The sequence below is a fragment of the Enhydra lutris genome, unplaced genomic scaffold (assembly GCF_002288905.1).
Source record: "Enhydra lutris kenyoni isolate GAN:26980312 unplaced genomic scaffold, ASM228890v2 scaffoldscaffold18, whole genome shotgun sequence".
NCBI classification, from domain to species: Eukaryota; Metazoa; Chordata; class Mammalia; order Carnivora; family Mustelidae; genus Enhydra; species Enhydra lutris.
In genome coordinates, this window is record NW_019154102.1 from 3554528 (window position 1) to 3568734 (window position 14207).

General features: G+C 32.8%; 1 protein-coding gene across 1 annotated transcript in view; it reads right to left on the reverse strand.

Moving 5' to 3' along the window:
* LOC111148008 (neurexin 1) overlaps positions 1-14207 on the reverse strand; it is a 1160981-nt gene that overhangs the window by 1055114 nt on the left and 91660 nt on the right. Inside the window, 3 exon segments of the mRNA XM_022504343.1 lie at positions 1793-1804; positions 2566-2595; positions 6012-6029. Coding sequence (XP_022360051.1) covers positions 1793-1804; positions 2566-2595; positions 6012-6029 — 60 coding nt within the window.

A 14207-nucleotide genomic window follows, 5' to 3' on the forward strand; every position in this document is an offset into this window, starting at 1 on the left:
ACTTGCAAAATACTCAAATCTATCTTAAAATCTTCTTTCCCCATTTAATGACAAAAAGCAACCTCATCCCATAAACAGAAGAAAAACGTAAAGGAAAAACCAAATTTCTACACACTGTAGTTTTGTGCTGATTGAGGAATGAAAAGTAGTGAAGTAAAATATGTTTGACACACATGCCAACAGAAAATATTTAAGACTGACATACTAAAACTGAATGAAGTTAAGTGACACTTAACATTAATTACATCAAAACAATTATCAGCTGAGTATAAACATGAATTTTTCTGTATGTGGAGTTAAACAGTTATAGAATTAGAAGATTGTTTTCGAGTTACTTTTTTACAACACAATGTATATGTGTATATATACTTAGAAAGTTTGTGTTTATACATGCATTCATACATATACAAACACATATGCATAAACCTCACTCAGCCAGTAAAACAAAATATAAATACAGCACCCTCGATGCCATCCCAAGTCCTCTAAGAAGGAACATGGTAGGAAATGCCCACTAAGAAAGGGAAGTAAATGGGAATTTGACGTCAAAAGTTTAGAAAGCATCCCAAATGGCACAGGAAATCTCTAAAACAATTGATAAAAACGGTCATTTGTGTAGTTGCTGGAAGGCTTAAAATAAGATTAAATTGTATTATTGGAAATGGTTAACCAAAACACAAACTGCAATAGCATATGTTCTTTTTTTATTGGCTCAAAATACCCAAGCAACATTTGTTTCTAAAGCTCAATTTTACACACTTAAAACTGATATCATTTCTTTCTTATTGCCTGGCTCACGTTCAGGTACTTTCTCAAGCGGAAAAGTTTCCCTGCTAGATGACACAAACGTACAGGTGAAGAACTATGAGCTTTTGTCCCAATTCAGATTAAGATTCAGAGCACAAGAAAACTCAGAGAATTTAAGGACAACACGCATTCTTGCATTTAAAATAAAAACAAAACCCATTAAAAACAAAAACAAAACAAACAAAAAACAAAGACTAGAGACGAAGGGCACATTCAGTAATACGTAGTTAAAAATGGTTCATTTGAAGGCCATGATACATATTTACCAGAGCTACGTATCAACTATTTCTTGCTGATGGAAACACTAAACACAATGTGGATGGCTCTAAATGGCAAAGTAAGCATGCTTTTAAATCTGGCATCAATGTTGCTAAGGAGTACACATGCCTGACTTACCAAGTGATGCAGAAATGTACACCTGGTTGATAACGTTCTTAAAACAAAGTTAGTATGTGCAAAAGAAAGAGCAGGCTCGTCTTGTTTGCCTCTTTGACGGTACTGCCTTTTCAAGTTATTGTGGAATTAATGCATATACATGACGTCTAGCAGGTGACACAGTGATGAGCGCACCACAGCACCGTTTCAATACTGCACATGCGTGCACTTACATTCCAATGCAAAATGGCTGGGGCAGGTGTGCTCCCGAGTTAAATGTTTGAGGAGGATGTATTTATGGTGACTACACTCATCATTTAACTACCATTAAATGATACTGCAAAAAATGATACTGAAACCTGTAGCTAATTTCTACATATACTAATTATATAAGCAGCCAACATGAAAAAAATCACTCTAAAGAGCAAGAAAAAAAAAAAAGAGTGGAACATTTTGATGGATTTCTCTTACCTTAAATTAATAAAATATTCATTAACACTCATACCTACCTCTCAGTGCCCATTACTAATGCAAAAAGGTCTAAATACATTTTCATAATGTATACACACTGTAATTCATGATATTAAGAAGAAATAAAATAATGTAATACCTTTACTTTTACCTATGGATTTGATGAAATGGTTCCATGAAGAAAGGGTTTCCATACAAAGAGAATAAAAAGAGAAACAACAATAAGAATTATGAATATATGTAAATGCACTACTCTTCGAAAATTAAACAAGACAAGAAAGTTTAAATAAGGGTTTGAAAACACACAGATATAAGCAGCACATGTTGAGAAATCTGCCTTTTTTTTTAAGGCAACATGCAAAAAAACTGAAACACCCATGCTCACTTTAAAAGATGACACAGAAAGAAGATATGACTATACTGTATGTAGAAGAAGTATTGATTCTGTGAAACACTATACTCAGCATTTTAGAAGCCAGAAGCCAAAGATGTCTGCATGTTCCCAAACTGCCATGCATGGGTGAAAAATGGACTCTTTTTGGTACAGTAGGTTAAACTGAATATCAGATATTAACTTCTGATGGTTCTTGTTTTTTTTTTTTTATTAGAGCTACCCTTATCTGCATATGCTTATAAATATATGGAAACTTTCAATCATAAATTCTTATAACTCATTTATCTGCAGATACTGTAGTACGAAGAATGAAGAAAAATAAAAGACAAAGGAGCAAACCAAAATCAAACCAACAAATAAAGGGGAGAAAAACATGAAAAAATGTGAACAAAACTTATGTATTTAATTTGCAGCCAGATAATTTGCAAGCATTTGCCCATCCTTTGCAGTGATGGTTTAAAGCAGCTACAGAACAAGAAAACACTGAAAGCAGAGTGGAAAAGGAACAGAGCCCATACCTTGGTCGCCCATCATCAGGTGCGCCAGACCTTGAAGGGAAACAAGAGCACAGTCAGCAATAAACAAGGGAGCATGGGACGGCAGGGTTGTCACGGTGACAAAAATGTTCAGTGACAGACACCTTGTTTCCTATGAGACATGTCTGTATCACAGAGGCAAATCAAAAAAGTATTCTTTCAACACCTGGTTGGAATGCTTTGGGGCAAAGAGCTACAGTACTGCAATTTAAACACTGGCATATGCTGCCCTGTGTATTTCTTCAATGTGTCAGTTGGAACAATCAAGAGCATAAAAGCATGACTTAAAATCCAACCAATCCCTTAAATATTGCATCTGCCCGTTGTGCCCTTTGATGAGACAGTTTGGAACACTGCCACCACAGGGCTTCTTATTCTTTGGTGATGAAATTATATTTTTAAAAACCCAAAGGAATATCTGAAACATGGGCTGGGTCTGATCTTTTTCCCCTCATCAAAAAAATGAGAAGTCTTATAATTAAATTAAAAAAAATCCTTAGTCACACTGAAATGATAATGCAGAAATGTCTCCTTGTCTGACACATGTAGCAACTTACTAAGCTTGTTCAAATACAAAAAAGGACTATTAAACATGCAGCTGTAAAGTTGGAATTTGCTACAGAATAATGTTTTTAGGAACAATGGATCAGCTTTAAATAGGCTCAAGTAATTTTCCATGGGGAACAAAACTATTTAGTCTTTTACTTAAACATTACCCAAACACTGAACTATGAGTTAATGCGGACATATATATTTAATCATGTTTTATATTTTTATATAAATCATAATTTCATCAAGGAAGTTTTCTACAATACTCAATTCCCTTTATTTAAATTACTTATTATCTGTTGCTTGACAATTTACTTCAGTTTGAAGATCACTCCTTTTCTAAAGAATACTGCTAATGTTCTTTCAAAAAACTCACTATCCAAGAAGATTCTTTTTACTGAGAGGTATTAACTCCTAGTCCTTTATTCCACATTCAGAAGCAAAGCTACTCCTCAAATTCATTTCTATTTCAAGAATATGGGAAAATGTTAGAGCAACATAGTAATACATACAGCAATTTAAACAATTTATATTTCATTTCCTAATGTTATTTCAAATATATTTGAGCTTTATTGAGCGACATGATATTATACACCACTTATATCAATGTTGAAATAATCTGCATTATTTCCTTAAAATTTTAGGAGTATTTAAACATCCCTGTGGGGTAGATACAATTACAAATCAACATAAAATCAAAATATGAAGACTACTGAACACAGAAGTGCAATGGTTCTATAATATCGCCTCTTTTTGTATTTTCAAAGTGATTATAACAAAAAAAATCACACAAGCAGATTAAGACATTTGTGATCTGTTAGTGATTCTGTATAGATTATATAATTTTTCATTTAATTTCTGTTTTAAAACTATTATACATATTTCCTAAACATGGTTTATAATTTTTTATAGATAAATCATGGCATGATCTCTATATAAGATCTAACTTCAAGAAAATATACAAGACACTTCTAATCGTAGTTTTGAATACCACCTCAGAAAGGATGGAAGTTAATAAATCTCAAAAGCATTCACATTCTTCATGCTAGACTTTCTTACCTCTAAGGGAGCTCCACTATATTGTCAAATCAAGTTATAAATAGGAATGTTGCAATTATGATTGAATAAAATTTATTACAATAGTTTATGGGCCTATCTTCTGAAAATCTTGTTAAAATTTTTCAAGGGATGCATGTGTGAGGAAAGAAGCACTTGGGCTTATTAGGCTGATTTTAAAGCTCCTGGAATGCAACTGGATTTAAAGAGAAAGAATAAAAACATGGAACATTTTACAGAATGATTAAGGAAATGCAAAAGAAGTTGAAAAGATACTTATTAAAAAAAATTCAACCTTAGTTAACATGCATAATATAAATGATACTGATTTTGAAAGATGTCAGACCTGCAGGGTAACATCATCTTTATCAAGTGCATATTCACATGCTATTAAAATTATAGTCTAGAAAAACAGAAGCCATAGACAGAGCCAACCAACACTTGAAAAAATAGGCATTGATGATTACTTTTGAAATCTTCATCTATTTTACTTAAATAATGGAATAGAAATGTTTGGCAACTAAGCAACTAATGTTCAGCTTGGTATTTGTGAAAGTATCACAAATAGTAGGCTGAAGCCTGTTATTGGCCAACTTTGTGTTACCATGAATTGTTCTCTGAGACACAAATCTTAGTAACTTTAATAGCTAGCTATCTGTAACCTCAGATGGGAAGTCTTTTTCTAAGACATCTGCCAGTCTGTAGAAATATTCATTATTTTTACAGAATGTCTCTATTTCAAAATATTGCAACAAAATAAAATATGTAAAACACTTCTGAAATGGGGCGCCTGGGTGGCTCAGTGGTTTAAGCCTCTGCCTTCAGCTCAGGTCATGATCCCAGGGTCCTGGGATCGAGCTCCACATCGAGCTCTCTGCTCCACAGGGAGCCTGCCTTCACCTCTCTCTCTGCCTGCCTCTCTGCCTACTTGTGATCTCTGTCAAATAAATAAATAAAATCTTTAAAAAAAAAAAACACTTCTGAAATATAGACATTAGTTAAATGTTTATGCAAGTATGCTGTGATTATACAAGTTGAGAGAACATCAGCTTCCCTCTAAGAGTTCTTTGGTCTATCTAGAGATAGGTTTGTTTGGAAGCACACTGACTTATACATTTAAGCTCTTTAAAGATGAGAAAGTTGAAATATGTTTTAGTTTGTGGATTCTACAGGAAAAAAATGTGTAACTTTCTCAAAGAGATAATTTTAGAAAAACTTCAATAAATATTGTTTTATTTAACAGACACAGAATAGACAAATATACTTACCAGTAATCATTCTGGAGTGCTGTTTACTTTCATTTCCAATGGCCAGTGGCTAATTTTTTAATCTAAATTTTTGCCTCTTATAGTCAATGCTTTATTCTGTGTTCTTTATATAAGTCAAATCATTTGAAATTAAACTAATGAGATTGAGGTGATGTAATGCTAAACATTTCCAAAAGAAAATAGATCATTTTGATTAAAAAAAATGGAAAAAATATCATGCACTGTGTTCTGAAACTGTAAAGAAATACTTTCTCATTTAAAATAAAAGAAGCAGGATTGTATCATTTTTTTCCATACAGAACACTGCAATAAGTATTCTAAGTTTTATATGGGATACTTGAATCCATCAAGTGTTGGAGTGAGGGCTGAAAGAGTTTCATATACTTAGAGTCTGATGGGGCTGCAAGTGCGTGTTCTCTATGAAAAGTGATACACAATCCAGAAATCAACAAATGCTCAGAAGTTCAACTTACCGTCTAAATTCGAGATGTACTCTATTAATACTAAGAAATAAAAGGCAAATGAGAGTTGGAAAATAAAGTTGAAAGCACCCACCTTCCACATTGTTGTCTTCTGAAAGCACATGACAAGGAGGGAGAGAAAAGGAAAAACATTCATTAAGCAGCATGCAGACTGGACCTTTGCCTTTGCATGTCTTCCTCATGCAAGGCACCAAACACATCATGCAAGTGCTCCGTCACTACCTTTCAAAGGGGAAAACAAAACCACGGGAAGCAGGTTCCCACCTAGTGGCAGCATTTAAAGAATGTGAGACAAAATTTTGATAATACTGTCATGTCCTGAGCAAGGAAATTTATTAAGTCTTTTACTGTCCTGTGTAAAATAAACATTATTCTTAATGTTGCTGATGTGGTTTTCCTAGGCAATTATTTTTAAAGCTTTATTTATTTATCTATTTACAATTCCAAAAAAATCTATTCCTAACTCTGATTTGGACATGGATAAAATAAGGTCCATTGCCAAGAGCCATGAAATTTCACTTAAAGATATTCCACTTGTCCAAAATATATAATCCATTTACGATCATGGCCTTTAAGTATTTCTAATACTTCAATTTCTTTCCTTAAACACAACATAAACCTATGTAACTAAAATTTGCAATATGGCTTATATTAGTGTGTTCATATTTCATTGCAAATGATAGTTTATTATAATTTGTTAAAAGGTTAAGTTTTAAAACTGTTGACTAGGAAAAGTAATCATTGCAAGGGAAATCCATTTGGGATCTGTCCATTAGGCAAAATTTATCTGGTTCATTGATTTTGTCCTTCCATTTAGGGTCGGAATAAGAATATAATTAATATAAGGACAATATTTGGTAAATTTCCCTTTATGTTTCCATATAATCTACATTATATTTGCATTTCATATATTTGCATGTATTTCCATATGTGCACATATATACGTATATATACAAACATACACACAATACAAGCAGATTTTGCATGTACTTCCTACACATAAACAATGGAAGTGTATGGGATTTAAACTATTTTTAGTAACTACTAAACAATTCAAGTACTATTGATATACAAGGCTTGGCATCCATGTAAGAAATGGAAGAGAGTGAGCGCTATTTCTAGGACTAGGGCAACAGCAAGGTTTCAATACTTATCAAATGTTTTCAGTAATAAAATATAGACGTGTTGACATTTTTAGTCTCATTCTTTTATTTAATCAGCTGTAATTTTAAAAGCGGTTATTTGATCAAAATCATTTATAAAGAACAAAACAATAGCAAGTGTAGAAATATTGAGAAAAACCACTTATAAATGTGCCATTTCATAAGGTTCAATAGAACTTTTTTTAATTGTTAAAGTTACTAATGAATTAAAAATCATCAATTTTGTTTAAAATGTATTAGCTGGAAACTGAAATATCACCATAGGCACATTTACTGATCAGGTCCTAACACATAATAAAAAATAGCTAGTAGATAAATGTGGACAATAACATCTATACAAAATACTTAGTTTGCCAGAGTTTATTTTAAAAGATATAACCAAAAAAGACAAATATTTGATATGTGATATTCATTTCCTGATTGATTTGGTTTCTAATCTGCTAAATAAGGAATTAGGAATGAATTTGCTATTTTTCAATGGCAACTCTAAAATGACAGGGACACAAATAATAAAGATTTATTTCACTATATTGAAAGTTACCCAAAGGTACAGATTATTTTAATGTTTAAGACACACTTTTGTTTTATGTTAACCACCCTTTGAAATTCTACTCTTCATTTAAGATGCTTGCTTAAAAAAATAAAATTGTTTCATATATAGAACAACAAAATCAGGGAGTTTAAGAGGAGAGACAACTATCAAAATGGTCTATCATTTACTACGGCTCTACTTAATTTCTGTAAACAAAAACTGGCAAACATGATTGTGAGGAGCACAGTCTCAGGAAAATGATTTCTTGGTCAAGTTTTGCATGAAAATCTAACAGTAAACAAAAATGAAAAACAAAGTGAAACAGGCCCAGGCTCCACACCAACTTGTATAAATGTGCTAATAAGTAAGATAAGGAAAGGAAGTTGTGCTATAATAAAATCAAGGTCATTGATTCTGATCCCCTGAGAGTTTTCTTCTTTCACGGTTAACTAAGACACAGGGCCACAGGAGGTGCACTGATCTTGCACTGCCACCCAGCATATTTCTGAGTTTTTATTCACAAAGAGAACCAGCTAACCAAGGGGACCCCTTGTATGCAAATCCAAGACATGCCCAATGTGTAAACAAATCCTGATTTGACCAAGTTCAGAAAAATGGGCTGTCACAGAAGACTTAGATTAAAAAAAATTAATAATCGGAAGCACCTGACTGGCTCAGTCAGTAGAGTATGAGACTCTTAATCTCAGGTTTATGAATTCAAGGCCCATGTAGGGCATGGAACATACGTAAAAAACAAATTTAAAAATTAAAAATAAATAAATAAATAAAGTACTAGAATAAAAGGAAGGGTAATATATTAACTCATACTTAAAAAATTGAAGAAAAAAAATTCTGGCTTGGAACAGACTTTATTGACTTTCCATATATTTTCAGACTCAATCTTAAACTTAAAAAAAAAAAAAATTCCCTGTATTTGTATCATTCTATTCTACCTCTTTGGTATGTATTTGTATCATTCTATTCTACCTCATCGGTATCTATTTGTTTTAGTTAACTTAAAATTTGCATTTAACAGGGAGTCTGCTGGAGATTCTGGAGATTCTCTCTCTCCCTCTACCCCTTCCCCCACTCACTCACTTGAATGCTCTCTCTAAGAAATAAATAAATAAATAAATTAGAAAAAAAAATTACAAATCTGGTTAACCTAAAAATGATCCCTACATTACTGCATAATTTGCACATAATTATAAATAGCAAGGAGTGTGCTGGAGATTCTTTCTCTCCCTCTGCCTCTCCCCCTACTTGCTCAATCACATGCTCTCTCTCTCTAAAAAATAAATAAATTTGAAAAATTATTTATTTTAATTTGGTTAACCTAAAGATCCCTACATTGTTTCATGATTTGGACATAATTATAAATGGTGGTAGCTCTATCATTTACAATCATTCTCCAGGAGTTTTTCTTTTCTCTTTCCTTTCTAGTTGGTTTTTGAAGTAAAAGAATATTGAGTTTAAAAAGAATGGTTTTCCTCATAACATCCACTTTAGCTTTCTCTTCATAGATCTTTTGCAATCAAATAGTATTTTGAATTTTAACAACAACAGAGGGGGGAAAATTTGGCATGCCAGAGTGTAAAGATAAAGCATTGTATTTTGCTTTAGTGAAAGGTAGAAAGCAGCCCATCCAGCCTTACCTGTGGACATTGCCAAGCTAGGAAAAAACTCTCAGTTGGCAGAAAACCCTGGATTCTTTATTCTGCTGACTAATCCTGCTGTGTACATGAAGGGAGTCTTAGTAATCAACTTTACTATGATGATTATGCCACCTGTAAAGATCATACTCATTTTCTTTTCATTGTAAAAATAAGGAATAAAAGCATGAAAAAGATACCTTAAATTTTCTTTTTCTTTCAGATAAGACACGTTTCCCTCACAAAAATGAGAACAGGCACCAGAATATCAGTCATGTTATGAATAATTTGTGTGCTGTTGACATGAAGGGAAGCTGCACACTGTTAAAAAGCACATTCTTGAATTATTTCCAAAGAGCATCTCCACAAAAAATTTTCCTTGGGCCCCCAGCTTAAAAGAATGCAAGGACAGTGAGTTTAATTTATCATGAGTGTTCTTTGCACATAATTTTAATTACATACTTCCAAGAAAAGAAAAATGAGTAAGGAAATAAATGTACTTGCTTCAATATAAAGCAAATCAGGAATTTAATCATGACCAGTGGATAAATTAAAGGGTGATATAAAATACCACAGGTAACTCCTTTTTGCATAATCAACATTTAAGTTTAGCAATATGAAAGGCTTCTTCTAAATCTACAAGCAAGAGGCAACTTACATGCTGCATTTTACCTTCAAAAATTGGCTGAAAGGGATCTGTCACCACTTGGCCATTCCTTCTCTCTTTTGGCTTCCTTCCTTCTCTGCTAGTTGCCTGTGACCAGCTCCCTTTATTTTTCTTTGGTTCCCTCTCTCCTTCATCAAAAGTGCCTCTCCTGCAGGTGACTTCCCACCCAGATCTATGCCATTCAAAGTGGGGTACATAGCAATGAAATTGGCATTGGTACAGGCCAGCAGAAGGAGGAATACAGAGTAAGATTTTATTTCCTTCTTATATACATTGAGCTTGCTAGCTTCTATCCTTGCCTTTCCAGCCTCTCACATTATTTTCAAGACTTTATCCCTCATTTGGGGGATTAAATGCCATTCTAGCAGTGTCTGGTTCCCACAGTGGCACCAGATGGAGTTTTGCTTTATTTTATTTTTCTTTTGGTGTTAACAGTGAAAGCCTTTAGAAAGCCTCAATCATCCAGGAATACTTCAAGGACTGGAAAATGAAGGAAAGCACTGAAACTGTGGATCTGTGCGACAGTCAGCTAGAGGAAGAGAAATGCTGGCCAGAACCAAGAAAAAATTCAAACAACAAATGAAGCAAAATGGTCTATTACGAAGGCTTATGGAAGGAAAGAAACAGCCTGGACAGGGATGGCTAGCTCAAAAAAAAATTTTTAACAGGTACCTTCAGCCACTTGTTTTAAATCTACCTAAATGACATTCCCATAGAGTCTGCTGGAATCCAGTCTTAAGGCATGAGGGGAGCCAACTAGAATAGCTAATACTGTTTTTGTCTCTCTTCACTATTCAGGAGTAAAAGAAGGGGTATCTCTAAACCAACTTGGAGCAGCAGGTACATTCCTGGCATCACACTTGGAATAAAAAAACATTTTGAGCAACATCATTGGGCAACATCCAACTATATTTTTGGTAAAAAAACAAAAACAAAACAAAAAAACAAACAAACTATGATTCAAGTATATTATGGAATTAATGAGTCTTTTGTGAAGTGGTCTGAGAAGTTTATCTTGCCTGAAAGTGTTGTTTCTGTTAGAAAATGTGATATGCGTTTCAACTTATTTATTCTAAGAACTTTTATAATTGTACTTTCCCAAGCTGCAGACTGCCTTTGTTTCTGCATCACATAGGTGGCAATTTTGTTACAAAGTTCATGGCATTCAATTCAAAAACGCTCCATCTTGTTAAAAGGGGAGGGCAGGAGAACAGGAAGGAGGGAAAAATGGATGAGAGAGAGGAAGGATAATTGTATGGAAGATTCTTCTGGTACACAAGCTGTTCAATGCACCTGATGAAATTTAACAGCTATTAGTCAACATATTAAAATATATACAGAATGGCTCACACAAACTATACTAAACAAAATTTCAAACTTTATTTTCATGGGGGACTATGACAAAGATTTTGTTTCACTTTTACAGCTTCAATTCTTCCCTACAAATGTTAACTTTGAGTTAACATTGTTACATTAATTTCAGTAACTGGACTTACAGAAGGAACATTATATGAGTGACCATAAAAACTGTGATAATAACAGTCTACCCTGTTTCTGCTCATGTCACGCATTTTGGTTGTTTTATTGCTTACTTAGAAATAAACATTTCCTAATATGAAATTGAAAGATAAAACTGAGCAGAATGTTAGCATGCATTTTCCCACCCAAACTCAATCACTGCTATACAACTTCAAAGAAACCTGGTTGAGGTAAGGAGTGCTTCCTTTCTAAAAGTCTGAGTCGTATTTGAGAAAGCAGAGCAGGAAAGTTCTTGCTTTAAAGCTGGGAGAATAAATTTAAATACACCCCTATCTAACCATCCAACTTACCACCATTTCTCAGATATGACTTTTCTTATGAACAAATGAATGGGTGATATCCCCTAGGTGTACGGTACCAGAAAAGAATACTCTACAGACTGTCCTATGTTCTCTGACAGTAAAATGGAGAGTAGGTGAACTTCTACTGAAGACCACCTTCATTTGAAGACCCTTTATTTGACAGAACTAACACAGGCTAGATTTATACAAATTTTTTCACGAATTATTTTATTGTAGAGAATTTTCAAGTAAACTTCCAAATACTTTTGATTTTATCAATCTATACTTAATTTCTCAGAGCAGTCCAACACAAATCTACTTAATTTCTCTGAGAAAAGGCAAACATATTTTAAGTATGGGGGCCATTGCATGAAAATAGGACTAAGTCAACCATAATGTTAAAAAAAAAAAATCTAAATTTAGAGTTAAATAAATTATATTTGTATACACTGAATAGAAAAAGGTTCATATAAAACTGACTTGTCAATTATATATTTCCATATTTAAGGAAAATGGAATTTTACTTCAAGATAATATTTCATATGGTCTTTAATTCAATGGGCCTTTGCATATGTAACAAATAGTCTAGAAGAAAAAAATGCTTGGCTATTAAAGGATCTATCAGTTCTCCAGGGCTTTTCGTTATCATTTTCTTTAGTATTTAAGACACTGTACATTAATTATACTTAAATTTTAAAAACCCCAAGATATTTATATATGTTATAATTCATGGTTAATTTAAAATTTTTATAGAAGTCATTGAAAATCATTTTAAAGGAAATGGACTGTTTTTGTTTGTTTTTCTAAATAAATGAGATAGTATGCAAAATTTTCTAGGAGTTTCCTGGGGTTGACTAAAATATTACTATAATGAACCAAATATCTAGCTATTTTTTCAACTCTAGCACATTCCAACCTGAGAATGATTGCTACAAAGAATTCTGCTTCTCCAAAGCCTGAAATCATTTAGTCCAAAAGCACCTGATATTGAAACATGAAGTTACTGTTTTCAGATCAAAACTGGTAAAACAGCAATAGTTTAATATGGTTGAATCTAATATTTCTAAGTTGATGTTCTTCTCTGCCTCCTAAATACCATGTAGTAATATGAAGTTAAACTAAAGCACTACTGAATTCCTGAGAATCAATCCACAGTAGTTACCCTTCTGGCAAGAGTAAGCACAGCATAACATATGGAGTTGTTGAGTCACTATGCTGTAAACCTGAAACTGATGTAGCATTATGTGTCAACTACACTTCCATCCATCCATCCATCCATCCAACCACCCATCAACAGCAATGATTTAAAAAAAAAAAAAAAAAAGGAAGCAGAAAACAGAGTGAATGTAATTTTTATAAAATATTTCATAAAACGTTATGAAGATCTCAAGAAACTTTTTCCAAATGTTGAAGAGAAATAAGAAATAATATACTAATACTTAGGTCATCTTACCACTTTAAATGTACTTGCATAAATACTGTCTTATATAATCTTTACATTATCTCATCAGTTAACTTGTTACGGTTAGTGACTTGTCCAAGACACCCAAGTAAAAACTAGAAAGTGCTAAGAGTTTGTTTGAAGTCTCTTTGTCTGTTTGTGTAGATTTCAAAAACTTTTGAAAAGAAAATGAACATAAGGAATTTGAGTAATATAGGGTGATGCTGGCATGTCTACTAAACCTGTGTTGTGTTTCTGGAACTATTACCAAAATATATTAATTACCATGAATTTTTTAAAAGTAATATAATAAAGGAGTAAGAAGACTGTGTTTATGATTTCTTTGACCCTTTTGTAAGAAAACAGAAACATTTTATGGAAAATATTTCCTTCTTAATTGCATTTGTGTGTTGATTCTGTAAGGTCAAGAAAATGTAATATTGTTTACTTTCCTTTATTGAAGAAAACAAAAATGTCCTAGGACTCTTCTCCCCTGTGCTTTTAAAATTATTTCCCAAAGGAAAAAAACAAAAATAAAACAAAACAGTTTTTTTTTTTTTAAAGGCACATTTAGAGAATCTTCGTCCTACTTTCAAAGCAAAAAGCACACCAGGTTAGTAAATGTATTTACCTATGGGCATTCTAACTATGAGATATAAGAGAAAAATTATCCATAAATTTCTTGCTGTCTTTAAAGTGTAAAGGAAAGTGATCATTTCATTCAGAGCACACAAAATTTTGAATCATTTTTTTTTAAATACATAAAATAAAAAGACACATTCCCAATCAAATATTTTGGGAGGTTAGGTGCATTTTGCCTGATAGAGTATATTTGCCCTCTCATTTTAGTTATAAAATGCAAATCTGATAAGATACTACTTTTATTCCTTTTACATATATGCTGTATGGTAAACCTCCTGGGGACTGAGGAGCAAGTTCTAATTTAAAATTTGAATCAATAGACAAGTAGGAAGAAAAACTAAATGGATTGTCA